The 23,285-nt window shown below is 57.2% G+C and overlaps 2 protein-coding genes across 7 annotated transcripts; both read right to left on the bottom strand.

Annotated features, from left to right (window-relative positions):
- Positions 1–1,952: 1,952 nt before the first annotated feature.
- SSH3 (slingshot protein phosphatase 3) lies at positions 1,953–10,169 on the bottom strand. 4 transcript variants are annotated; one of them, XM_026004305.2, is made up of 14 exons: positions 9,696–10,169; positions 9,154–9,194; positions 8,338–8,569; positions 7,318–7,436; positions 7,165–7,236; positions 6,754–6,819; positions 6,474–6,662; positions 6,294–6,387; positions 5,732–5,860; positions 5,605–5,651; positions 4,759–4,905; positions 4,364–4,564; positions 3,994–4,267; positions 1,953–2,941 (listed from the first exon to the last, which is right to left on the bottom strand). In XM_026004305.2, exons 1-14 carry the CDS (start codon positions 9,759–9,761, stop codon positions 2,669–2,671), a joined length of 1,950 nt encoding a protein of 649 aa, XP_025860090.1. In that variant the 5' UTR covers positions 9,762–10,169; the 3' UTR covers positions 1,953–2,668. The 4 variants fall into 4 exon arrangements, with proteins under 4 accessions (XP_025860090.1, XP_025860092.1, XP_025860091.1 ...); XM_026004307.2 differs by having other exon boundaries at positions 3,994–4,169; positions 9,696–10,167; XM_026004306.2 differs by having other exon boundaries at positions 9,154–9,191; positions 9,696–10,167.
- A 677-nt stretch (positions 10,170–10,846) lies between these two features.
- Positions 10,847–20,827, bottom strand: ANKRD13D (ankyrin repeat domain 13D). Of its 3 annotated transcripts, XM_026004308.2 has the most exons (15): positions 20,570–20,827; positions 19,922–20,057; positions 19,681–19,805; positions 18,900–18,945; positions 18,676–18,819; positions 18,224–18,413; positions 14,165–14,231; positions 13,677–13,758; positions 13,406–13,467; positions 13,174–13,304; positions 12,193–12,350; positions 11,980–12,102; positions 11,736–11,899; positions 11,566–11,657; positions 10,847–11,219 (listed from the first exon to the last, which is right to left on the bottom strand). In XM_026004308.2, exons 1-15 carry the CDS (start codon positions 20,657–20,659, stop codon positions 11,006–11,008), a joined length of 1,824 nt encoding a protein of 607 aa, XP_025860093.1. In that variant the 5' UTR covers positions 20,660–20,827; the 3' UTR covers positions 10,847–11,005. The 3 variants fall into 3 exon arrangements, with proteins under 3 accessions (XP_025860093.1, XP_025860094.1, XP_025860095.1); XM_026004309.2 differs by lacking the exon at positions 19,922–20,057 and having other exon boundaries at positions 20,570–20,826; XM_026004310.2 differs by lacking the exons at positions 19,681–19,805; positions 19,922–20,057 and having other exon boundaries at positions 20,570–20,792.
- Positions 20,828–23,285: the final 2,458 nt, after the last annotated feature.

The following is a 23,285-nucleotide window of genomic DNA, read 5'->3' as shown; positions in this document are numbered from 1 at the left end:
TATATATGATTATTTTAGAAACTAGGTAGGTCCTGAACTGATACCCAACTCTCTCTGCTATGAAAAAGGTTTTCAAAGTGCAGAATGTTAATAGGCTATAATTTATGTTTTAAAAAGAATAGGTAAATATATTTTATGACATAAGCATTGGAGTGTCTTTGGAGGGACTGCCTCAGCAAGAAGCTGTAACAGTGGTTGGCTGTGAAGGATTGGAAAATAAAATCAAAGGGATACAGACTTTTTTTTTTCTTTTTTTTGCCTCTTTAGTTAGCAATTTGTGTGAGATCTCTGTGTGTTTCTAAGTCATTTGCACTTTTCCAAAATAATCTCTACACCTAATGTAGGGCTTGAACTCACCACCCTGAGATCAAGAGTCAGATACTCTCCAGACTGAGCTAGCCAGATGCCCCTGTCTGCATTTTTTTAAAAAGGTTTTATTTATTTATTCATGTGAGACACAGACAGAGAGAGGGAGAAGCCAGCTCCTCACAGGGAGCCTGATGCAGGACTCAATCCCTGGACCGAGATCATGCCCTGAGCCAAAGGCAGATGCTCAACCACTGAGCCACCCTAGTATCCCCATCTGCATTTTTGATGCAAAGATTCCCCTTCAGTTTTTGTTTCCCTCTGTGCTGAATTCCTATTTCTCAGAGTTCTCCACAGATTCTGGTCAGCCCAGGAGCTCCGGGTTCATGAGAGGACCCTCCCTCTCAGTGGCAGAGGCTGCAGGAGGGCAGGGCCCTGCCTCGGCTTCCTCCTGACACTGTTGCCCTACCTGCCCCTAACCCCAGCTTAGGACTACTGAAAAGGCAGTCTGGATGGGGCTCATGGCTGGCTGTAGGATGGCAGGTAGCCCCCACTGTTTGCTCAGAAGAGTGGACCAGCCAAGTGGTTCAAGTTTTCTCTGGACCCTTCCTGTGACCCTAGGCATGTCACCCACAGATAGATACAAATTGTTCCTCCTCTAGAGAACATGTTGAGGGGGAATTCTATCAATATATAGATGACATATATTGTTAAAATACCAAAGTGGGGGGCACTTAGGGATTTCCTGGTCTAATCCCTTTGCTTTATAGAAAGAAGCAGAGACTTGAGGTGGAGTAACTTCTGAGTGGCAAAGCCAGGGCTAGAACCCAGGCTCCCTGCCCCTTGGTACTCTAGGGTTAGGGCAGTGCTAGGGTCCTACCAGGGCCTGGATGAGATATGCCCTTAAAATGGGGCGTGAGTTCTCAATCAGTGAGAACATTTGGTGCTAACTCCTACCTCTGAGTCGGCTTTGAAGGAAGGAGTTGCATACCCACCCCCAATTCCAACCGAAGTAGTGTGTCACAGGGCAGAGAATATGATCTTGGGAAGACAGGATAGAAGTGACCAAGATGGAACCACTTAACTCTTCTTGAACACTAAACCTAACCAAAAAGAACCCCTACGTAGAAGGCGAGGGCCCATCGAGGGGCCTTCTTCCTCAGCAGTGACGGGCTGGTTTGGAAAATCAGGCTCCGTTCCATGTTAGCAGGAGGAAGATTCTTGGGACCCAAAATGTGCTCGAGAACCATCATCAAGTATCCAAAAGGAGCCTTAGTGTCTCAAACAGGTTTGGTCCTGTCCAGATAAGTGTTGGCAGCTCCCACTTTCTCATGGGTAACTCCCTTCAGCTGTCTCTGTTGAGCACTTGCTGCCCAGTGTAGACGTGCCCCTCCTGCCCCTTGCCAACCTGCCTGAGGGGTGCATGGGCAGCTAACATTTACCCAGGCCCTGCCCTCAGAGGTGAGGGAGACAGCGCCGGTCTCCCCTCTTCTCTTCCTCATTTTTCCTCTCCCTCCTCCCCAAACCCACCACTCCCCCAAACAGGCCTGTCACAAGACACCTGGGAGCTGTGAGCAGACCCGGCGGGCTAGGAGAAACCAAATTCCTTGTGTAACCAGAGAAGGATCAGACTAACAGGCAGATAGTTTTATCATAAAAGTGAAAATAATATGAAAATGTTTATTATTTCTAAGTACAAAGCCCAATACTATGAAGAAGACTGTAAAGGACAAAAAGAAGACTCTCTTTGGCCCGGTGTCCTGCAACCCAGTGCAGTGCTGCGGGGGAGTAGTGATAAGTTTGGGGCAGCAGCAAAAGATCATCTGGTGTGGAGTGTGGGAAGGAGGCCCACCCGCCAGCCCCATCTGTGGGCCAGCTCTCCACTCCTCAGCGCCACCAGGACCGGGGACTGAGGTCACCCTCGGCCTTTATGCGCTGCTGGTTCTCTGGCTTAGTGGACCCCAGGAAGGAAGGGGACGGGTGAGGCAGGTGGGAATGGGTGAGGGAGTGAGCATGAGCCTTTCTGCACTGGGAAACTCAGTCTTTTTTAATTCTGGGCTGCAAGAGGATGTTTCGGGCAGCAATGAAGAATGAAAACAAGGTGCTCTTGCCCTCAAAGGTATTGTCAGTGTCATCTCTGTCACATCCCCATTATCGACAGAGAAGGTCTTGAGCCCTTGGAAAGATGGACATGTCTGAGACTTAAGGCTGTAGCAGCTGAGGCTGTAGTGATGGAGTCTTGGGGTCACCTGGGGAGGAGCTAAAAGGAATGTGGACAGGCGGGCAGGAGTGAAGGGTACTCCTCCCAGGAGCTGTGTGCGGGCCCCTCTGTGTCTAGGGGGCCGTGGGCATGTGTGAGGGCTCAGGCCTCACCCTCCTCCCCACTGCCATCCACGCTGGCCTGCCTCACCACCTTCCCTCGGAGCCTGGGTGTGGAGGAACCACCAGCCTCCCCCTGCTCCTGGAAGGCCTGGGTCCGGCTGGCCACCAGGGCGGCGCTGTTGAGGGCAACCACAGACTGGCGGGATTTCAGGGCAGGCCAAGGCCCCTTGCCACAACGCCGGCCTCCCTTGGCCTTTGAGAGCTGAGGGAGAGGCTCTGGAGGGTCTTCCTCTGAAGATTCATTTGAAAACACCTGGCCGGGTCAGAGTAGAAGAATCATGAGAAGTCTTTCCAGGGCAGAGGCATTGAGCACAAAGCCTGGAAAGGGGCAAGGGTGGAATGTTACATGAATGCAGAAAAACTGAACTTACTCATGGGTCACATTTCCACGGGAAAGAGGACAGCACCCCAGCCCCACTGTCCCTGCTCCTCAGCCTTCACCTGTCTATAGCCTTTTGGCCCCAGAAGCCCTCCTGAGCTTTCCTTGCACCTGCCATATCCTTAGCGCCCCCCTCTGCCTTTGTACGGTCATTCCTGAGAGCCTTCCAGGTGCTGGGCTCTGAGCCAGGTGCCAAGTGAAGACACTCCGACTTTAGGAACACCCACACTCATCCACAACCATCCATACCCAGTGCCACCTCCTCAAGGAAGCCTCTCCCAAATATTCCCATGTTCCTGCCCTCTGTGACGAGCTCCTTCCTCCAGGTCAGCCACCTTGCCTTGAATCATGGGGTGGGGATGGGGGTGAGGATGGGGGGGGCTTCTGGCTTCCTAAGGCAAAGGCCAGCCTCTGGTCTTCTACTTGTGCCCTGCAGCATGTAGCACAGAGATGATGCTCAACTGTGCAGCCAGTACTTGGTTGTGTGGATGCCATGACCCCTCTGCACCCATCCTCTGATAGGTTGCCCCCCAGATTTGGGAGGGGCTGCAGAGATCATCTCATCCACCTTGTCTAGGGTCAAATGTTGGTTGTTCAGCTCCTGGCCTGGGGGAGGATCGCTGGGGGGTGCCCTGGCCCTTAGGAAGCAAGTCTGTTCCTCAGGCTGAGAGTGCCTGCAGCTTCCAGCCCAGGGCTGGCTCTGCCCGGAAGCCCATGCGGATGCCCCTGGCCCCATGATGCTCTCCATTTCCCACAGAGGGCAGTGCTCACTGGCCTCCACTGGGTCTCCCTGGCTGCTCTGAGGGGACGAATCAGAGCTGCCTGGGGAGTGATCCCCATGGGAAATGAAGCACCAGTCCTGGTCTGTCTCCTTCCTCCAGCCATCTTCCCCCTCTACTCTTGTTCTCCACGTGCCCCAGGCTCACCTCTGGCGGGTCACTGTCCCCTGAGGTGCCTTCCAGCTCGGGGGGAGGCTCCAGGAGGCTGATGGACCTCATGACCCCCCGGAGGTTGATACGGGGCCGTGGCCCAGGCTCTTCTTTCAGGGCTGCCTGGCTCTCCTCCAGACCCACAGCCTTCACCTCCCCACTGCCCCCTGGTTCTGGTGGAAGAGGTGGGAATGGTATGGAGACATCGGGGGCCAGGGGCTCCTCTGGGGAGGCCCCACCCACTTTCTGCTCCCAGACGTGGCTCTGCCGGCTGTAGGGAGGTAGTCCCGAGTCAGCTTTGAGTGACCCAGCGGCCACCCCAGCTCCCACACCCACCTACTTTCTTCCCCCTGTCTCCCACAAGTACCTGGCAGTCAGGATGCCCTGGTAGGTCTGCAGCTGGCGCAGAAAGCCCGGGTTGGGGCGGGCAATGGGCCGGAGCTCCTGCACGTGGCGCAGGGCCTGCTCCAGGCTCCAGCCATACTGCTTCATGGCATAAGCGATCACCGTGGCAGCTGAGCGGCTGACGCCCATCTTGCAGTGGACAAGCACCCGAGTGCCCTGCGCTCTGTGGAGGCAGAACACGGTCAGCTCCCTGGTCCCTACCCCTGTCAGGTGCCTTGCATCATGGGAGAAGGCCAGGCAGTGGTCCACCCAGGGCAGAGCAGGAGGGGGAGGCCCTGCCGGCCAGAAGGGGTCCTAGAGCTGAGAGCAAAGCCAGCAGAACGAGGGCATGGGGACACATGAAGCTGGGGAGCCCACCTTGCAGCCTCCACGAAGCGGTGTGTCTCCTTCCAGTGGGGGAGCAGCTGGGCTGACTCCTCATCCCAGAGGCGCACGTTGTGGTAGATGAAGCGCTCGGGGTAGAAGTTGTCAATCTCTCGGGCCATGTTCAAGATGTGGCTGACCCTTGAGCAGAGGGCAGGAGACCCACTGACCAACAGCCTGCCCAGCAGCCCTTGGCTGGTTCTGAGAGTCAGGCGGGGCGGGGGGGCGGGGGGAGGTGGCAGCTGTGACCCTGAGCATCCTGTTGCCCTGCCCTGCCGGGGTTGAGATTTCCCCTCTGGCCTGACTAGCTGCTGGGCTGACGGCAGCACTCAGCCTTCTATTATTCTCAAAGGTCAGTCAGAGAAGAGCTTGGAGCAAAGCTGAGACTGGGTGGGTCTGCGGCAGCAGGGTGGCAGCAGGGTGACGGGGCCACAGTGAGTTTCCCGGAAGCCCACGGTGGGCAAAGGGCAGGAACCTGTGAGAGCAGGCAACCGGGTCCCCTGGGGAGGGTGCCACGGGCTTCTCCCTCTAGGGGAGGTCAGGTGGAGAGGAGCTTTCCCACTGCCGCCCTCTGCTCTGCGGGCCGAGCCCCTCCATCTGGGCCTTGTCTGGTGCTTGCTTCACAGCATGGGGGGCCAGTGGACCCAAGGGAGCCGCCAGCAGGCCTGTCTTCTCTCTGCCTGAGGCCTCACAGGGGGAGCAGCCCCGGGCAGGGCGGGCAGTGGAACTAGCAGCTCCTGGGGGTCTGGGGGCGGTTCTGGCCAAGTTGCCCCTTGGAGGGAAGCCAAGTGAAGCGGGGAGACAGAAGGTGGCCAGTCCTGGGGGAGCTTGGGGCCCTACCTGTTTCTCTGTAGCTCCTCCAGGTTGGCTGCATTCCACTCTGAGCCCTGCAGAGGGAGAGAAGCATCCTCCTCCGTCCCCCAGAGGTGGGCCCTCCCACCCTGCCCTCCTGCACCCCGCTGCTCACCAGGTAGAGGTGGGGGAAGATGCGGGAGGCACGGTCTTGCTGGGCCATGAGAAGCAGCATCTGGTTATCAATGAAGTCTCGGTACTGCTGGAGCGGGCGGCCCAGGCGCAACTCCAGGGCCTGGCGGATCTGCAGGCAGAGCCCAGCAGATGGCGCTCAGGGGGGCACCCTGCAGGCTCCCCGAGGCCCCACCCTTCCCTCTGGGGCCTCAGAGGACAGTACCTGTCCCATCTAGACAGAGGAGCTGAGGCCAGGCGTGGGGGACTGGCTCAGGAGCGGAAGAAAGCAAGGTGGGAAGGAAGAGAGGAAAGCTCTGGCCCAGTTGGAGGACCATCCCCCCCCACCAGACCCTCCCCCCCCCCCCCCCCCCCCCCCGCCCTGCCAGGGACCACTCCCTCCTCACCCCTGCTCCTTCCCAGCACCAGCCCACCTCTTTGGGTTTTTTGGATTTGTTCTTTTATTTAACATAAGCTCTATACTCAGAGTAGGGCTTGAACTCATGACCCCAAGATCAGGAGTCCCATGCTATAGGCCTGAGCCAGCCAGGCGTCCCCCAGCCCACCTCTTTGGAAGTGATGCTCTCCAGGTCACTGGTGTCCAGCACCTCCCACAGCTCAGCCCGGATCGCCTGCTCCATCTGCTCCTGTTCCGAGGGCCTGGGAGCCGAGCCCATCAGTCCACAGACCCTTTCCCCAGGAACTCGGCCACGGCACCCTCCCTCTCCACCCCTCCCCACACTGACCGGCCAGGCCCGGGACTAGGAGGCCGCAGAGACTCCAGGTCGGCCATGGCCATCCACTCGTTGAGGCAGCTCTGGTCAGAGCTCAGTTTCTCCTGGTAGTGTGCAGCCCAGGTCAGGGCATTGCCCCCTGGCACGAGACCACTGCCGAGAGCCGCCTCACAGGCTTGGTGCAACACCTGGAGCGTGGCCCTGGGACAGAGGAGACTCTGGGTCCCACTGACCTCCCTGCTGCCCCGCCCCGCCCCTGCAGCCCGCTCTGAGGAAGCGTGTGAACCCTTACCACATGGTCTGGATGGAGATCGGCTTGAAGATCCGGCTTTGCCCACCGGACGTCACACTGAAGCCCCTGAGGGAGATCAGGTGGGGGTGGAACCCAACTCCAGGCTCTGGGACAGAGCCCCTGGGAGGCCCACCAAAAAGCCGCCTTAGGAGGCTGGTCCTCAGAATATGTGCACATCCTGGGCTTCAGGATAAGCCCCATTTACCAGATAAGGGGCAGCTGAGGCCCAGAGAAGCTAGGCAACTTGCCTAGGATCACACAGCAAACCTGAGGCAGAGCTGAGTAGGCCCAGGCCCAGGTACCAGCCTGGAGTTCACCTCCTGCTCCCTAGCGTCTAGATGTCCCATCACATGCATCACCCTGCTGGCCCCACCGCTCCCCGTCCTCCTCCCTCTGGCTGCCACCTCTTACCCGTCTCCATCTAGGTACACCTGGGTGTCACTCCAGAGTGGCAAGACCAGGCCTAGGGTGCAGCTGGAGGAACTGGCAGGGGACAAAAGAAAAGCCACTGTCTCCTCAGCATCTCCCTTCCTCTCCCCCCTCCCCTGCTTTCCCTGCTCCCACCTGCTGTCGGGGAAGTCTACCCCCAGAAGGACTGTCTCATCCTGGCTCAGGTGTTCCCTTGTGGAGACTACCAACAGGTAGCGGAGCCGGGGGGGCCGTGCTGCCTCCAGCTGGGCTGCCTGGGGAAGACAAGGTGGGGGAAGCCCAGGGTGACAGTGGCCCAAGAAGACCCTCCACCCCTGCCCCCACTGGACACACACCTAGGCCTAGAACAGACCTGCTGCCTGCTCTTCTCAGACACCAGACTATGCTTATAATCCAGGGGTTCCCAACTTTTGGATTTCATGGTCCAACAAAATGTTTAAGAAGATTTTTCTTAAAGGGAGTATATGTGGGAAAAAGGAGAGAATGGGCCTGACACAGATAGCCCGAGTTTAGCTTCTGCCTAGGAAGGAGGCTTAGAAACAGCCTTTTTACTCAGCCATTACCATCATTCAATTCCAGAAAGGTTTCTCACCCCAGAAATACTAAGCACATGATCCCACAATGAAGGACGGTGCTTCTGTGGAATAAATTCAGCTTTAAGAATGGCTGCCTGCATTTTGTTTTGCCCATCTTGTTGCAGACAGTGTGATGCCCCAGAAGCATCTGGGAACTGGTCCTCAATCCTCAAGCTCCCACCTATGCCCCACCCCACCCCCGTGGTGCCTGGCCCTCCTCCAGCTCAGCAGGACCTCCAGAGCAACAGGCCAGGCTTTCAGTACGGGGATGGACAACTCACGGTGTCAGGAAGGGCTTGCACTAGCCTCTCTATAATTACCAGCTCTTGGTCCTAATCTGTCCTACAGGCTCAAGCAGGACGGACCTCCCCCTGTAGTTTCCCACACCTCCGGAGATCTGAAGATATGACTGTGCCCTGCTGAAACGGCGATTCATTGGGGCTTGGGGGGTTCCTATTACCTTGCCCCCACACCACTGTTCCCCAGGCAAACACACACATTAGCTCCCTTCCACCCTCTCCCTGCAACCCCCAGCTCTCTCTTCTCTCCCCTTCTCAGAGGGCTCTGGGTCACTGCTCACCAGGCGCATGTCATCCTGTGGCCTCAGGAGCTCCACCATGAGATGCAGATGCTGACTCTGCTCCTGCTTCCTGGGACTCTGGAGCCCATGCCCATCATCTGTCTGGTCCCCGTGGGGCTGTTTTTCACCCAAGGGTCTCTCCACTGCCTCCGGGCTGGCCTCAGCTGCTTCTCCATTGTCTTCTCCATCCTGCAGTCCCAGGACAGCCCCACGGAGCACTGCAAAGCTCTGCCTGGCAGGGCAGCAGGGAAGGCATTATGATCCACCGTACCCCTCAAGGCAGGTGCACCAGAATCACCCACCAGGCTTGTAAAAACAGGTGTTGGGCGCCATCCTTGGAGAGTCAGTAGGTCTGGAGTGGAGCCTAAGAATGTGCATTTCTAACCAGTTCCCAAGTGCTGAGGCCATGACCACATTTTGGAAACCACTGTCTCAGAGGCTCTCAAGCCCTCAACCCACTTGTCTAAGGGGGGCAGGGGCCAAGGGTTGCTCCCTTTCCCTTCCCACCCGCCTAACTCAGGAGATGCTGTTAATCTGGTGGTGACTCAGGAGTCTTTGGGCCCTGTTGTCTCACCCTGCCCTTTGGCTTGTGACTACCGGCCTGAGCCAGGGTCCACGATGGTGGTGAAGGAGGGGGGTGATGAAAGCTAAGGGTAGCCAGGTCAGTGTTACAAGGCAACTGTGCCCACTGGCCATGCCCTCTGGCAACACTGCCCCGCATATTCAGTAGCTAGCTTTGGCTGTGAGTCCTGCAGGACGGCAGCAGCCAGGCCTGGCGGCTGGATGTAGGCGGCTGTGTTGGGGAGAGGTGCTCACCTTCGCTGGAGCCGGCTTCTCCGCTTGGATGCCTGGCCCTGCTGAGAAAGGGCCCCCCAGGGCAGAGTCAAGTAGGCAGTGGCAAGGACTTTCCTCTCTGTTCTCAGGGTTTGGGGGTGTAGGGGGGGGATCTCTCCCCCACCACCACCAGGGGTGGAACCACAGGGACTGGAACCAGGAAAGGTGTCAGATCCCTTCCCAAACTAGTCCACTCCCCACCCAGAGGACCTGGGGGAGCCCGGGCCCAGGTCCAGGCAGGGCAGCTGGGGTGAGAGTGGGTGGGGGTGCGAGAGGTGTCCAAGAGTTTGGCCCAGTTCTGGGCCTGGAAGTGGGTAGGGCCTCCGCAGTCTGGGCTGGAGCTTCAGGCTCCAGATCTTCAGAGTTCCTGGGAGCAAGACCCCCTCATAATTCAGCGTGATACTTGGGGTCTGCCTCCCCACACCCCCAGGCTCAAGGGGAGGCTGGCAGTGGGCAGGGCGCGCTCCCCTGGGCCCAGCTGGCAGCCAACTGCGTGGGCCGGACCACCGCAAAGCCAGACTTACCGTGGGCCCCACGGGCGTGGAGTGGCCGCTGGCCGGGGGAGAGCGGCTCACTGTGACCAGGGCCATGGGGCCGGGCCGGGGACACCTGGGCCGGTCAGGGCACCGTGCCCTCCCACGGCTCCACAGACAGTCCCTGCCCCGCAGGACCAGGAAGGAGAGACCGGAGCAGCCAAGGCCTGGCACCTCCTCGGGGGCGGCCCTTAAAGGGCCAGGCGCTCGTCCAGCCCGGCCTGCGGAGCCAGCACGAAGCGGCCGCCGCCCCTCCCTTCGCGCTTCCAGGGTTCGGCTGCCTCGCCCCCGCCCGCCACCACGTTGGGGGCGGGCCCGGGGCGGGGCGCAGGTGCGGAGCCCGGCTCCGAGGGAAGTGGCCAGAGGTCCTGCAACTTGCTGTCTTTGTTCCGGGGTTCCGGCGTCCCTGCCCCTGCCCCCCTGACTCCGCCCACTTAGGTCAACCGTGCTACTACCTAGAGGAGATGAGACCTAGGGAGGGAGGCCTGGGGACAAGGTCTTGGAAAGGATCAGACACAGTGAGTGCTAAATTGGGGGGCACTCCAAAATTACTTCTTGCTGATTGGCCCTCATGCTTCCACTGTCTGCACGAATCATTGGGAGCCATGAAGAGCTTCAGGGGAAATAAGGCTGGATTTAGATCTAACCCTTGAGGCTCCCAGTGGATCCTCAGGGCCACCTTGGAGGTGAGCAGGGCAGAGCTGCAGCAGAGGGAAGTGACTTGTCTAGAATCACCGGATAGAAAGGAACCCAGGCCTGGGGTGCAGTGGCTGCTCCCTGCTGGCTGGGAGTCATCTGGAGGCCCAGCCTCTCCATCTCTTGGACAGGTGCACAGGTGGGTTCTGGGAAAGCCCAGTGAGTGGCAGGAGGGACCTGGGTCTCCAACAGGTGGAACTGGCTCCAGGAAATTGATGTTTCCGGAGCAGCTACTCCGTAAGGGACCTGACCTAGGTTGGTTCATTTCACCCTCCTGGCAGCCCTGGGGAGTGGGAGGCAGTCTCATTTTACAGCTGAGGAAACCGGGGCTCAGAGAAACTAAAGGGGCACAGCCAGGATTCAAACCCAGGTCTGAGGCCATTGCCCACTGCATCTCCCATCAATGTCGCCTCCCCAGCTCATCTCCCCAGTGAGCAGAGTAAGCCTGCTGCTGAGTCTCTTTATTTTCACCTGGTCTCCAATGCAAGCCCACCTCCAGGGCTCTAGGCCCCAAGCTTGGCAGCAGACAGTTTATAAATAAATAAGTTACAAAAGCACGTGGGGGAGCAGCGTAGACCACCCTCCCAGGGCTGGGTGCTGGGTGCTCAGTGCTCCGTGAGCGAGAGTTGCAGGATCCTCTGTAAGTCTTCCTCCTCCTGCTGCCCCCGTCGTTCCTGCTCCTCCTGCTCCCTCGAAGACAACTCCAGGGCCAGGCGAAGCTGTTCCTCAAAGCTTGGGGGGGCCCGGGCCAGGGGTGTCCTGTGAGGGGATTCTGGGCCGTTGGGCTCTGTGGACATCTGCAGGCTTTCTTGGAGGGCCCTTTCAGACAAGGTGTGACAGGGAGGACAGACCAGTGAGTGCTGAGACTGGGGAAGAAGGCTAAGGGCTGGGACATGGCTGTGGAGGACACGGACAAGGAGAGGGTGGCTGGGAACCCAGGAGAACCAGAGAGAAGAGGCAAGGCAAGGGGCCCCATTCCCCCCATTCTCATGCCGCCTCTGGTATAGGCAGTGCTGCTGATGAGGATGGCCTTGGAGAGGGCCTGGGATCCTGGGACCAGCACCTCCCCACTACCCATCACCAGCAGCCAAGGACACCCTGGCTGGGAGGTCCTTGGGGCAGGACAGGCTGAGACATTGTCCTAGTAGGTTCTAGAGGGTCTCACCGCTCCAGCTGAAGCTGCTCCTCGTAAGCGGTGGCTTGGGGAGGTGGGTGGGCACCAGGCCGGGTGTTGGTCAGGGCTTCCCAGACAGTTACCTGTGGCAGATGAAGCCCTGAGCTGTCACGTCTGCCACCCCCGCCAGCACGCAGGGGCCGGGCCTGCCTGTGTCCCACCTGCTCAGCCTCTGCGCCTGCCTCCAGCAGGCTCTGGCGGATGGCAAACTGTAGCAGGTCATCATCTTCATCACGAAGGGGCTCGCTGCGCTCCGCGCCCAGCACACTGTACCCCTCGGGCACCTCAAACACGGCGGGGTCCACCTCACATGGGAAGGGGCTCCCTACGCAGGAAAAGAGCTGCACTCAGCCCCAGGGCCTAGGGCCGGGGAGCAGCATGGGCCCCCTCCGTCCTGTGGAGTACCTGATGTGGTGCCACCAGAGCCTGAGCTGGAGGATGGCACCCACACCGAGTTCAGGGGCTCATCACAGCCACACAGGTTGCTGAAGGTGATGCGGGCATTGAGCACGTGGAAAAGGGGAATCTCTGTGGGGAAACAGTGAGGCTGAGCCACCCAGGGCCAGAGGCCAGCCCCCACCCTATCCCACCTCCCTGGTACCCCCTACCACCCCTCACCAATCTTGACTGGGAAGCCAGGGGGAAGGCGCAGGGTGATGAAGTCGCGCAGCTTGGCAAAGTGAGCGTTGCTGATAGCCATCAGGTCAATGATAGGTGTCACCTGGTCACCCAGGGAGAGCGGGTGCTCCTCACTCAGCCACAGTGTTGCCTTGAACCTACAGGGGATATGAGTCAGGGAAGCTCTGGTGGCCCCCTGCCTTAGCCCACCCACCCACCCACCGTGGAAACCTGCCTCTGCTCCTGCCCTCTGCCAGGCCTGAGCTGCCCTCTTCTCTGCTCAGCTGCCCTCACCTGTCTCCCCCAGGAGCTTATGTCTTTTGGCTCTGGAGGGGCCCAGGCTGGGGCCTATGGTAACCTGTGCCAGCTCAACTCTTCTGGATGCGGAGGGCGGGCTGGGCTGCTGGCTCCAATCAGGACCTCATCCATGGCTCCATCCTCCTCCATGGCCCATACCTGCCAGTGCCTCTCACTTTGCCATATTTTGGGGTCCAACAAAGCCCAGAGGTCAGGACTACTGGGGTCCGAATCCCTGCTCCACCGCTCCGTGCTGAGTCTACCTGCAGTCCCTGGGACAGTGCTGGGCCCATCGTGAGCTCATCAGAGCCTCCTAGCATCCCTGTGAGCAGGTGGCTGAGTGTAACTGTTATTTAACTGATGAGAATAGACTCTCGGAGGGGAAGACATTTCCTTGGACCACAAAGTCAGATGATTGAGCTGTGAGCCACAAGCTGGCCTCTAGTAGGTGCTCCCTCATTCAATGGAATAGAAAACCATAAATGGGCGGTGGTGCTCATCACTCATTCATTCATCAAAGAAGAATAACCAGTCTTCTGGGCCAAGCCCTGAGCTGGGTGCCAACAACCACACACAAGATGGACCTGGCTCCTGACCCCAAGGACAAGAGTCTAGCAGGAAGCCAGCTGGCTGAGTGGGTCCCCCACCCTGAGGGAATTCTCCAAACCAGCTCCAAGACCTCACCTCTGCACTTTGCTGGACATCTCAATGGGGCGGCCAATGTTCCTCGACTCCAGGCTGAAGTTGGGGTCGAAGTACTCACTGGGGGATATGGCTGTGGGGTTGGTGGGGCTGGCGGCCTGCTGCACAGGAGCCTGGGAGGACCCCAGGACCGCGCTGAGTGTTTAGGAAGGTGCCTGCCAGGCTCTACCTGGCAGCCCCCTGCCCATGGCCCCCCACCCTGGGCGTGGCTCACCCCGCTGTGGGAGGAGTGCTGCTGGGCCATCCCGAGGAAGGACTGGAATGGAGTTTTCCCTCCTAAGGAGAAAGGGTGGGAGCTCATTAGGAGACTTTGGGCCACTGCCTCAAGACGGCCCCCATCCACCATCCACCCTGGGAGTCTCTTATTGGGTGGGAGACAGAGCACGTGGGAACGGGGAAGGCTTCCCAGCTTAGCCCAGACCCCAGACCAGGGTGACCCCAGCAGATGGTGTGACTGGACAGCAGGCAGGCGCACCTGGGTTTACCTTTGCTCTTCGACTTGTCCTGATCAGAGAGGTGCTCCGTGCGAGTGCGTGTCACCAGCTCCACATTTGTGGCACTGTATACCTGGGGAGTAGGGAGACACAGGGGGAGCTGAGGGCTCAGAGCCTGTTGTCCACACTCAGCCTCATCAGTACAAGACCAAAGTCCTCCTCTCTGTAGGGACAGATAGGATCTTGCCCCCCCCCCCAAAGTGGAAGAGGTGGCAGGGTCTGAACCACAAGGGGACTCAGTAACGAGGGGAAAATGCTCCCCGTTTCATCTCGGTAACCTGGGTTGGGGCCCGTGCTGGGGTGATCCTTATGTGCTTGGCAGGGCCTGGGCACTAGGGCCCCACTGAGTTCCCATGGCCACAAAGGGCTTACGAGTCCACAGGCTACTCTGTCTCTCCTCCACATGAGTGGATGTGGAGAAGTGGTGGAGTTCCTGGGCCTTGTCTCCTACCCCAGCCCCCACCACTAGCCTCTCCTGCCTTGGCCTCGTAGCCGCTAACGGTTTCCATCTTCTCAGACCGCCAGCCCCAGATACCACATTTGTTCCTGAAACAGACCAAACAGGAGCTCATGAGGATCCGTACCCCTCAACCCTAGCCAGAACCTTCCCTTCCAGAGACCCCTTCCAATTAGCCTTCCCACTGTGAAACACGCAAGGGCCTTGAGAGGTTGCCTGGACAGCCAGGGACAATCCAACAAGGACTGGGGATACAACAGTACTAGGGAATCATCGTTAATTTTGTTAGGTGTGACAACGGCTTTGGGGCTGGCTTTATAAACAGCCTCACCTGGCAGAGTCAGGGACAGAAGCATTTACTGTTAAAGCGATATGACATCTGGGATGTGCTTTAAAATAGTCCAGGGAAGGGGCACCTGCATGGCTCAGTTGGTTAAGCATCTGACTTCAGCTCATGTCATGATCCCAGGGTCCTGGGATCGAGCCCCTTGTCAGGCTCCCTGCTCAGCAGAATTTGCTTCTCCCTCACCCTTTGCCCCTCCCCCTGCTTGTGCTTGTTCTCATTCTCTTTCTCAAATAAATAAAATCTTTTTTTTTTTTTAAGATTTTATTTATTTATTCATAGAGACACAGAGAGAGAAAGAGAGAGGCAGAGACACAGGCAGAGGGAGAAGCAGGCCCCACACAGGGAGCCCGACATGGGACTCGATCCAGGGTCTCCAGGATCCCACCCTGGGCTGCAGGCAGTGTTAAACCATTGTGCCACCAGGGCTGCCCCTCAAATAAATAAAATCTTAAAAAAAAAAAAAAAAAAAGGTCCAGGGACAGGGTGCCTGGTGGGGCTCAGTGGGTTGAACATCTGATTCTTGATTTCTGCTCAGGTCATGATCTTGGGGTCATGAGATAGAGCTCCATGTCGGGCTCTGCAGTGGGCATGAAGCCTGCTTAAGATTCTCGCTCTCCGTCCCTCCCCCCACCTCTCTCTCCCTCTGAAAAAATAAAATAGTCTGAGGAGGGACGCCTGGATGGCTCAGCGGTTAAGTGTCTGCCTTTGGCTCAGGGCATGATCCCAGAGTCCCGGGATCAAGTCCCACATCAGGCTCCCTGTATGGTGCCTCCTTCTCCCTCTGCCTGTGTCTCTGCCTCTCTCTCTGTGTCTCTCATGAATAAATCAATAAAATCTTAAAAAAAAAAAAATAAAATGGTCTGAGGAAAAAAGAAAAGAAGGAAGGATAGATTCAACAAAATTAACAGAATGTTGGTAAGTGTTGGGCACTGGGCGATGAGGACATTCTAACTATTCTCTCTTCTTTTGTACATGTTTAAAATTTTACAGACTAAAAAGTGAAAAATAAAAGTATGTCTGACTCAACAATAATAGTTTCATGACATCAATACCCTACTTTTGACAATGGATAGGACAAGGAGAAAAAAGATCAACAAGGAAACGTACGACTTGAACAACCCTATAAACCAGACTGAACAGACTTTCTTAGAACACTCCACCCAACAACAACAGAATACACATTCTTCTCAGGTGCACATGGAACATTTCTCAGACTGAGCATATGTTAGGCCATAAAGGAAGATTCAATAAAACTGAAAGGAAAAAAGTGATACAAAGTATGTTCTCCAACCACAAGGAAATGAGAAAAGAAGTCAATAACAATATAAAGATTTGGGAAACTCACAAATGTGTGGAAAGTAAACACGCTCCTAAATGACAATATTAAGAAAAAATGAATAAATAAATAAATTCTTAAAAAAAAAAATTAAAGGGGATCCCTGGGTGGCTCAGCGGTTTACCATCTGCCTTCCGCCCAGGGCGTGATCCTGGAGACCCGGGATCGAGTCCCGCATCGGACTCCCTGCATGGAGCCTGCTTTTCCCTCTGCCTGTGTCTCTGCCTCTCTCTCTCTCTCTGTGTCTCTCATGAATAAATAAAATCTTAAAAAAAAAAAAAAAAAGGAAAAAAATTAAAGACCTAAGTAAGTGGGAACTGATCTTATGTTCATGGTAGAGGACACTCAACATTGTTATGATGACAGTATGCTCCAAGCTGAGGTCCAAATTCAATGCAAACCCTATCAGAATCCCACCTGAGGACTTCTTTGTAGAAACTGACAAACTGAATCTGGCATCCTGTGAAATTGCAAAGGACCCAGAACACCCAAAATAATCCTGAGCAAGAAGAACAAAGTCAAGACTCACACTTTCCAATTTCAAAACTTACCACAAGGCTACACTTACTAAGATAGTGTGGTATTGGCACAAAGATCGACATATAGGTCAATGAAATAGAACTGAGAAACCCATGCATCTATAGTCAACTGATTTTCCACAAGTGTGCCAAGACCATTCCATGGGAAAAGAACAGTCTTTTCCAGAAATGGTGCTGGGACAAGTGGGTCACACATGTGAAACTAGTGAAGGTGGATCCTTTCCTCACACCATATACAAATATTAATTCAATGGATCAGAGACCTGAACGTAAGAGCTAAAACTATAAAACTTTCAAAAGTAAACACAGGGAAAAATCTTTGTGCCTTTGGATTTGACAAAATGTTGTTCGATATGACGCTAGAAGCACAGGTGACAAGAAAAAAAAATACATAAATTGTGATTCATGAAAATTAACATGTGCTTCGAAGGACACGGTTGAGAGAGTGAAGAGTCAGCCCACAAAACGGGAGAATATTTGCAAATCGTATACCCAAGAAGGGACTTCTATCTAGAATACATAAAGAACTCCTGCAACTCAATAGTAAAAAGACAACCCAATTTTTTTTTACAACCCAATTTTTTAAATGCACAAAGGATCTAAATAGACACTTTTCCAAAAAAGAGATACAAGTGGCCAATGAGCACAAGAAAAGGTGTTCCACGTCATCATTAAGGGAACGCAAATCACAACCACAACGAAATACTACTTTTCACACCCGCTAGGGTGATTAAAATCCAAAAATAAATAAATGAACATCAATGTTGGTGAGTACAGGAAGAAACTGGAGTCCTCATACACTGCTGGGGGGTGGGGGGGGGATGTAAAATGCCTTAGGCACCTTGGTAAATGGTCTCGTGGTTCAATCAAACGTCCGGTTACCATGTGACCTAGGAATCATACCCCCAGGTGTCCACCTTAGAGAAACGAAAACTTTAGTCCACACACAAGACCTTGTACACTAACGTTTACAGAAACGTTATTCATAACAGGCAAAAGGTGGAAACAATCCTAACATCCGTCAGTAGGTGAGTGAAGAAACAAAATGTGAGCTGGTCATACAATGGAGCCACGACAGGAATGAAGCAGTTATATGTTACAACCTGGATAAAATTTGAAAACATTCTGCTCAGTGAAAGAAGTAACAAGAAAGCATGTACCATATGATTCCATGCACATAAGAGTCCAGAATGAGGAAATCTATAGAGAAAGTAAATGAGTGGTTGCCTAGGCTGGGGAACGGGGTGAGGTCATGGGAGCTGATAGCTCCTGGATTTCTTTTTGGGGTGATGACAATGTTCGAAAGTTGACTGTAGTGATTGTCACATTTCTGTGAACAGACTAAAAACCACCAAACTGTACGCTTTAAATGGGTGATCTGTAAGGTATACAAAATTATATTCCAATAAAGCTGTTTGTTTGTTTTTTCAAAAAGGTATCTCTGAAGTCTGTTCTGGGAACTGGGACATATGTTGTCAGAGAGAACAGCCTGGCCGGTAGGGTCAGATTCCTAGACTACCCACAAAGGGCTCTGGCCCAGAAACAGCCATACTACTGAGAAACCCACACTGGGCCAAAGAGCTGCCCCGAACCACAGCCTAAATCCTTGTTAGGATTAGGGGAAAACACGTGAAAGTAGGAGTCAGGCCCCTGGGGCCCCTGACCTAGCTTCTCCCCAGGGAGACAGCTGCCTAAGGAAAGGCACGCAGGGGCCTGAAGGTTGCCATAGGACCTGCAAGCAGTCTGGGTGAGACACTGGGCCCGCAGGGACCCCTGCCCCCATCTGAGTGGCCTCTGTGGGTGGTTCACCCTCCCAGAGGCTTGGACCATGACCCACAGTGTGGCCAGGTCCCAACTGACCTCTCAAAGGCCACATTGCGAGTGTCCAGGTGGGTGGAGACGATAGGAGAGGTGAGGCGACTGGCCACGTGCTCTTCACTGGGCCGCATGGCGGCCAGCAGCGCTTCTGGCTCATGCAGGGCAAGCCCCAGTGTCTCCGTGTGTACCACCTGCCGGTCGTGGTCCACTTCCATCACCAAGGCGCCTGCCTCTGCCAGCCGGTATGGGTGTGTGAGGGGCACAAATCAGTGCTGGGCTCCAGCCGGTGGGGAAAAGGCCACCACGGTGCCCGCAGCCACCTGCTGCTAAGTGGGTGAGGCCCCAGCCCCTTGGTCCCCTCCACCCTCAACCTCAGTTTCCATATCTGGAAAGCAGAGAAAAAGAACTGCACTGTCCTCACAAGCCAGAGGAGGGTCTGGGAGGGTCTGGGAGGGTCCGGCCTGCTCATGCCCACAGGGAGTCCCCCAGCTCACCCTGGCCCTTGAAGATAAAGCTTCTCCTGCCGCGCTGCCAGGTCATGTGCTCGAAGCCCAGAAGACTGGTGTCCACCCGCAGGCTCTCACCCCGCTTCCACACTCGGTACACGTCACTGGGGCACATCTTGGACACGAGGGGCACTGTAGGAGTGTGGAGGTCACCGTGGTTCTTTCCCAAGGATCCCACCCACGCCCCCAGAAGCCAAGCGGTCCTCACTCACCCCAGCTGGTGAATTCCCACTTCATCTCCACGTAGAAATCGGGGGCCTGAGATAGACCAGAGCACCTGTCAAGGCCTGCCTGGTACCAAGGATCAGTGTGCCTAGGGGGCTCCTTGTCTGTAGCCCCGCTCTGGGAGTCCAGCCCATCAGCAAGTCTTAGAGTGCTATGTCCCAGGTACACCCCCACTACAACCAACCACCCCCCAGAAAGGGTGAGTGAAGTGGGGTCCTGAAAAGGCCTTGGAATAATCAGATTATAAGTATCTGAAGCCTGGAGGTCAGTCTCTACCTGGCCACTAGCCTGCTGAGAGGCCCTGGGGGAACTCCTTGCTTCCCCAGAGTCCCAGTCCTCATCTGTAAAGAGGGTACAATGACCCCCTCTGGGCCTGGTGGGGTGAGGGGCACAGGGACAGACAGGTATTCCAGGGCACCAGGCCACACCCACTGAGTCTGGAAAAACTCTCCCCCTAGGAAATATGCATTTGCCAGGAGACCCACATCCAAAGCCCCGTTTAGACTTCTGTATGAGGGACCCCTGATGTGGGCAATGGCCTTTCTCCTAAAGGGCTCAGTTTCACCCACCTGGGTCTGGACTCCTCTCTTTCCTACATGACCCTGGGGTGGGGCCAAGATTGAGGATGTTGTCGACAGTGTTGGGAGAGCATGCTGCACAGACTGAGTGGGTGGTGGGTGACCAGAGTGACCCCATGCGGCCTGTCAGGGCCACTTGACGTGGCTCTCCACCCCTCCTTACTGGCCATACCTCTGTACCCTGCTGTACCTGGCGGAGTTTGTTGAGCAATTCTGGAATGCCAGCCAGCCTCTGTGTGGCCCTCTGGTAGTCCCGATACTGGAGCACCAGCTGTACCATCTCTGGGTCCCCAGTGCTGACTGCCTCCTGCAGGACTAGGGGCACCAGGCCGCTGAGGGGAGCTCTGTCAATGGCCCCTGGCCTGGCCTTTCATTGCCACGCACCAACCCCACTGCCAGCCTCAGGGGAGCCCCTCTGCCCCCTGCAGTACCTGCCCAGCCCTGGCAGCTCTCTTTGCCCACATTGGCATTGTGTCGAAGGAGGACTCTCACGGACTCCAGGTTCCCCAGGGACACAGCCAGCTCCAGGGGAGTGCGCCCCCGGGGGTCCTCCTGTTCAATGTCGTGCTGGGGAGATGGGACATTCAGCACAGGGCAAGTAAAGAGAAGCAAGAAGGCCACTAGGCTGAACGTGGTTGGGAGTCATTGCGGGGAATAAGGACAGCACACAGGCCATGGACATGGTTGAGGGTGGCCTGTGGGTCCTCGTGGGAGGGGGAAGGGAGCAGGTGGGAAGGGCCTGCCCACCTCTCCTGCCTTCTGCCAGGAATAGAACTGGGGGTCCCGCAGAGGGGCCTGGTCAGGCAGAGGTGCAGCTGCAGATGTCTAGAATTGGAGGGACCTGGGGACCAGAACCAGGTTGCTTGTCCTCAGCCTGGCTCAGGGGTGGGGTGGCGCGAATTCGGGGACTGGATGCAGCGTGAAGCGGGGACACTGGCTGGGCAAGGCCCAGCGCTGGAAGCCGCGGCCGGAGGCTCAAGCGAGAGGGGCGGGTGACCCGGGCTTCGCATCAGGCGGGGCACAGACCACGGCTCTGGGGGGGCTGCGCGGAGGAGAGCCCGGGTGCCCCGCGGTCTCACCTGGCGGCTGTGCAGCGCGGCCTCCAGTTCGCGGTGCCGATTCGCCCAGACCAGCCGGTGCAGCGGGAAGGTGGGGCCCGGGCCGGCCATGCTGGGCCTCAGCGCCGCATCCCCGTTGGGAGGGCGGGCTCGGCGGGGGCGGCCCTGCCTCGCCTCGGCTTCGGGTCTGGCGCGGCCGCCTCGCCTCCGGGCCGCGCCGCGCCGAGGTGCGCCCACCGCAGCCCCCGAGCCCGGCGGCAGTGGCGGCGGCGGCGGCAGTGGCGGCGGCGGCGGCGGCGCAGGCGGCGTGGAGGGCGGGGCGGGCGGGCCGGGCAGGCGGGGCTAGCACGGGCGGGGCGGGGCGTCGGGCCGCGCGCCCCCTTGCCTTCCGCAGCCATGGCAACCGTGGCCGGGCCCGCGCGTGCTGGGGGCCGGACGAGGGGGTCCGGACGACGGGCGCCGCTTAGTCGCCTTGGGAACTACGCGCGCCGGGGAAGGAGCGGGGGACCGCGTCTCGGGGACCCCGGCTGCAGCCGGGCTTGGGTCGGGCGGGGCCGGTCTGGTGGGTGGGTCCTGGCTCCGGATCCTCTCGCGGCCTGCAGGGGGCGCCCCAGGTCCAGCGCATACCCCTACTTGCGGGTCCGGAAAAGGAAGGAGGGAGTCCGGGGGCGGGGCGGGGTTCAGCCAGGGGCGGAGCCTGGGCCCCTGGGACGAGCGCGCGCGGGTGCGCGTGCGTGTTCCGAGGGCCACGGTCCGGCTTCCCTTGGGTTATCCGCGTTTCCCCAGCAGCCAGCCACCCGTGCCCCGGACTTCCTGTCCCAGGCGTACTACCCCAGGCCTCGCGGCTGCCGACCATCCTCTGAGAGCAGATGAGGCGGGAGACCCTGGCTCCCCTTCTCAGCACTTCTAAGACGTCCCTAAATGTTGGCCAAGCTTAGCATAAAGCACCTTCCCCAGCGACCTGGGCCGGTGTCTGGCGGTCGCCTCAGCACGAGCTGGGCCCAGCGCGGAGGAGACGGCTCTGCCAGGTCCCTGGAGTCAGGGATGGGAGCATTGGGGGGCGGGGCCCCGCACCTGGCGGGAGGCAGACCTCTCCCAGCGGACCTGCCACCGTCAATGGCTGCCTGTACCCACCGCACAGATCCCTTTTGCAGAGGCCGCACTTTGCTGCCAGTGTCGGGAGAGGAAGGAGTTTCGAAATCCGGGCCAGCCCCTCCACCCACACCGGAACTAGGGTGCAGGCCTCAGGCGCCTGAGCTCTGTGGTCCTTGTTACTCTAGCCTCAGCCTGGGGTCTGGTGGTGGTGGGTGGCGAGGCAGCCGTGAGGCTGGGCCAAGGTTGGCCCTCTACCTGGGTCTCCCTATTTGTAGAATGACTAACTGTATTTTGATCTAGAAGTTTGAGCCGAATCTCTGGGTAAGCATTTTCACCCTGCCCTCTCACTGTGGCCAGGTGGCTCCTGTGCTGTCTGGGGTTACTGTGCCATTCCTACCTGTGGTGTCGTCAGGTCACTGTGATGTCCTTGGCTCTATTGCAGCTCGAAGGCCTCCTAATGTCCAGAACTGGACACCTGGCCACCCTAGCCCACTGCAGCCTTCGCAAGCCTCCACCTTCCTTGAAAAGGGCTCTCCCCTCCCCCAGCTCCTTCAACCCAAATCTAAGGACACTTTCTCAGGCCCCACCCCTCTTGACTTCTGCAGTCTTGAACACAACTCTCCACCAGGGTGAATCCTAATTCCCTTGTCTTCTCAACCCTCTTCCAGGACCCCATCTCCCTCTCCAGCCCCAAAGTAGGGCTCCCCGCACCCCCTGCCCCAGCTAAAAGCCTGTTGTGCCAACCCCAGGACTGCATTTTAGCTGCCTCTGGGACATCTGTGTGCCTGGTATCCCATGCTATCCCATTAGCATTACCTACAATCAGATTTGGTCACATTCACCTTCTTTCCCCCAGGCTGCACTCCCTGGCTGTCCCGATTCTGAATGTGCTATAGAACTCGCTGTGCGCCCTCTTGGGACTCCTACCTCTTTCTTGTCTCCAGGTGTGGCCCATTCTTGGTGGACTGTGTTCTTCCCAGCTGGCCTCTTTTTGCATTTCTTCCCTGGACAGAAGCAGTGGCTCCTAACCTGTCTCCCTGCCTCCTATCCTTTGCCTTCCTCCATGCATCAGCATGTTTATCAGTGACTTGTTCTATAGCCGGCCCCATCACCCAGCCTGTCCAGAGCCTTCAGGCACTTCCCAGAGCCTATCTAAGTACAGACCCCATGTCCATTTTCATCTTCGTCACTGAGTACGCCCTGGGCTCTGCGCCAGGTTCAGCCTGGTGTTCAGGGCCTCCCAAGCTGGCTCCTTCCCACAGAGCTCCTAACTGAGCGACTAACTCCTGACTGCCTGGCCATTCCCTGCATGAGGAACATCCACTGCAACTCCCCACCCCAGTGCTGCGGGCCCAGCTCAAAGGGCTTTCCTTCCCAAGACTCAGCCACTACCCCCAGAACATCCCACCCTCAGCAGCTTTCCTTTTCCCCCTGCCATGCTGTGCTCTGCATGTAGAGGCCCCTCCTGCATGGAATGGACAGCAACAGACATCACCCACAGAGGGCCTGAAGGGCAAGGACACAGGGGAAATGAAGTTGATCAGAGCCTCCAGGTAGTGGCCCAATGCTGGGGCATCCCTCAGGCCCTCCGGACCCTTCCTGGGGATGGTGCAGCAAGGCAAGAGAGGAGGCTAAAGCCAGA

This window comes from Vulpes vulpes, chromosome 5 (assembly GCF_048418805.1).
Source record: "Vulpes vulpes isolate BD-2025 chromosome 5, VulVul3, whole genome shotgun sequence".
Lineage (NCBI taxonomy): Eukaryota > Metazoa > Chordata > Mammalia > Carnivora > Canidae > Vulpes > Vulpes vulpes.
The sequence above is the reverse complement of the archived record's forward strand: the minus strand, read 5'-3'. Positions and strand labels throughout refer to the sequence as shown.

Excerpts from the sequence above, each read along its gene's own strand:
- SSH3 (XM_026004305.2), bottom strand. The coding sequence starts at position 9,761 with ATGGCCCTGGTCACAGTGAGCCGCTCTCCCCCGGCCAGCGGCCACTCC. Across the intron at positions 6,388-6,473 it reads CCTAGTCCCGGGCCTGGCCG|GCCCTCGGAACAGGAGCAGA; the intron begins GTCAGTGTGGGG and ends CTCGGCTCCCAG. Across the intron at positions 4,268-4,363 it reads CAGGGCATCCTGACTGCCAG|CCGGCAGAGCCACGTCTGGG; the intron begins GTACTTGTGGGA and ends ACCTCCCTACAG.
- ANKRD13D (XM_026004308.2), bottom strand. The coding sequence starts at position 20,659 with ATGGCCGGCCCGGGCCCCACCTTCCCGCTGCACCGGCTGGTCTGGGCG. Across the intron at positions 20,058-20,569 it reads CCGCGCTGCACAGCCGCCAG|CACGACATTGAACAGGAGGA; the intron begins GTGAGACCGCGG and ends CCATCTCCCCAG. Across the intron at positions 13,305-13,405 it reads AGCACTCCTCCCACAGCGGG|GCTCCTGTGCAGCAGGCCGC; the intron begins GTGAGCCACGCC and ends GGGTCCTCCCAG.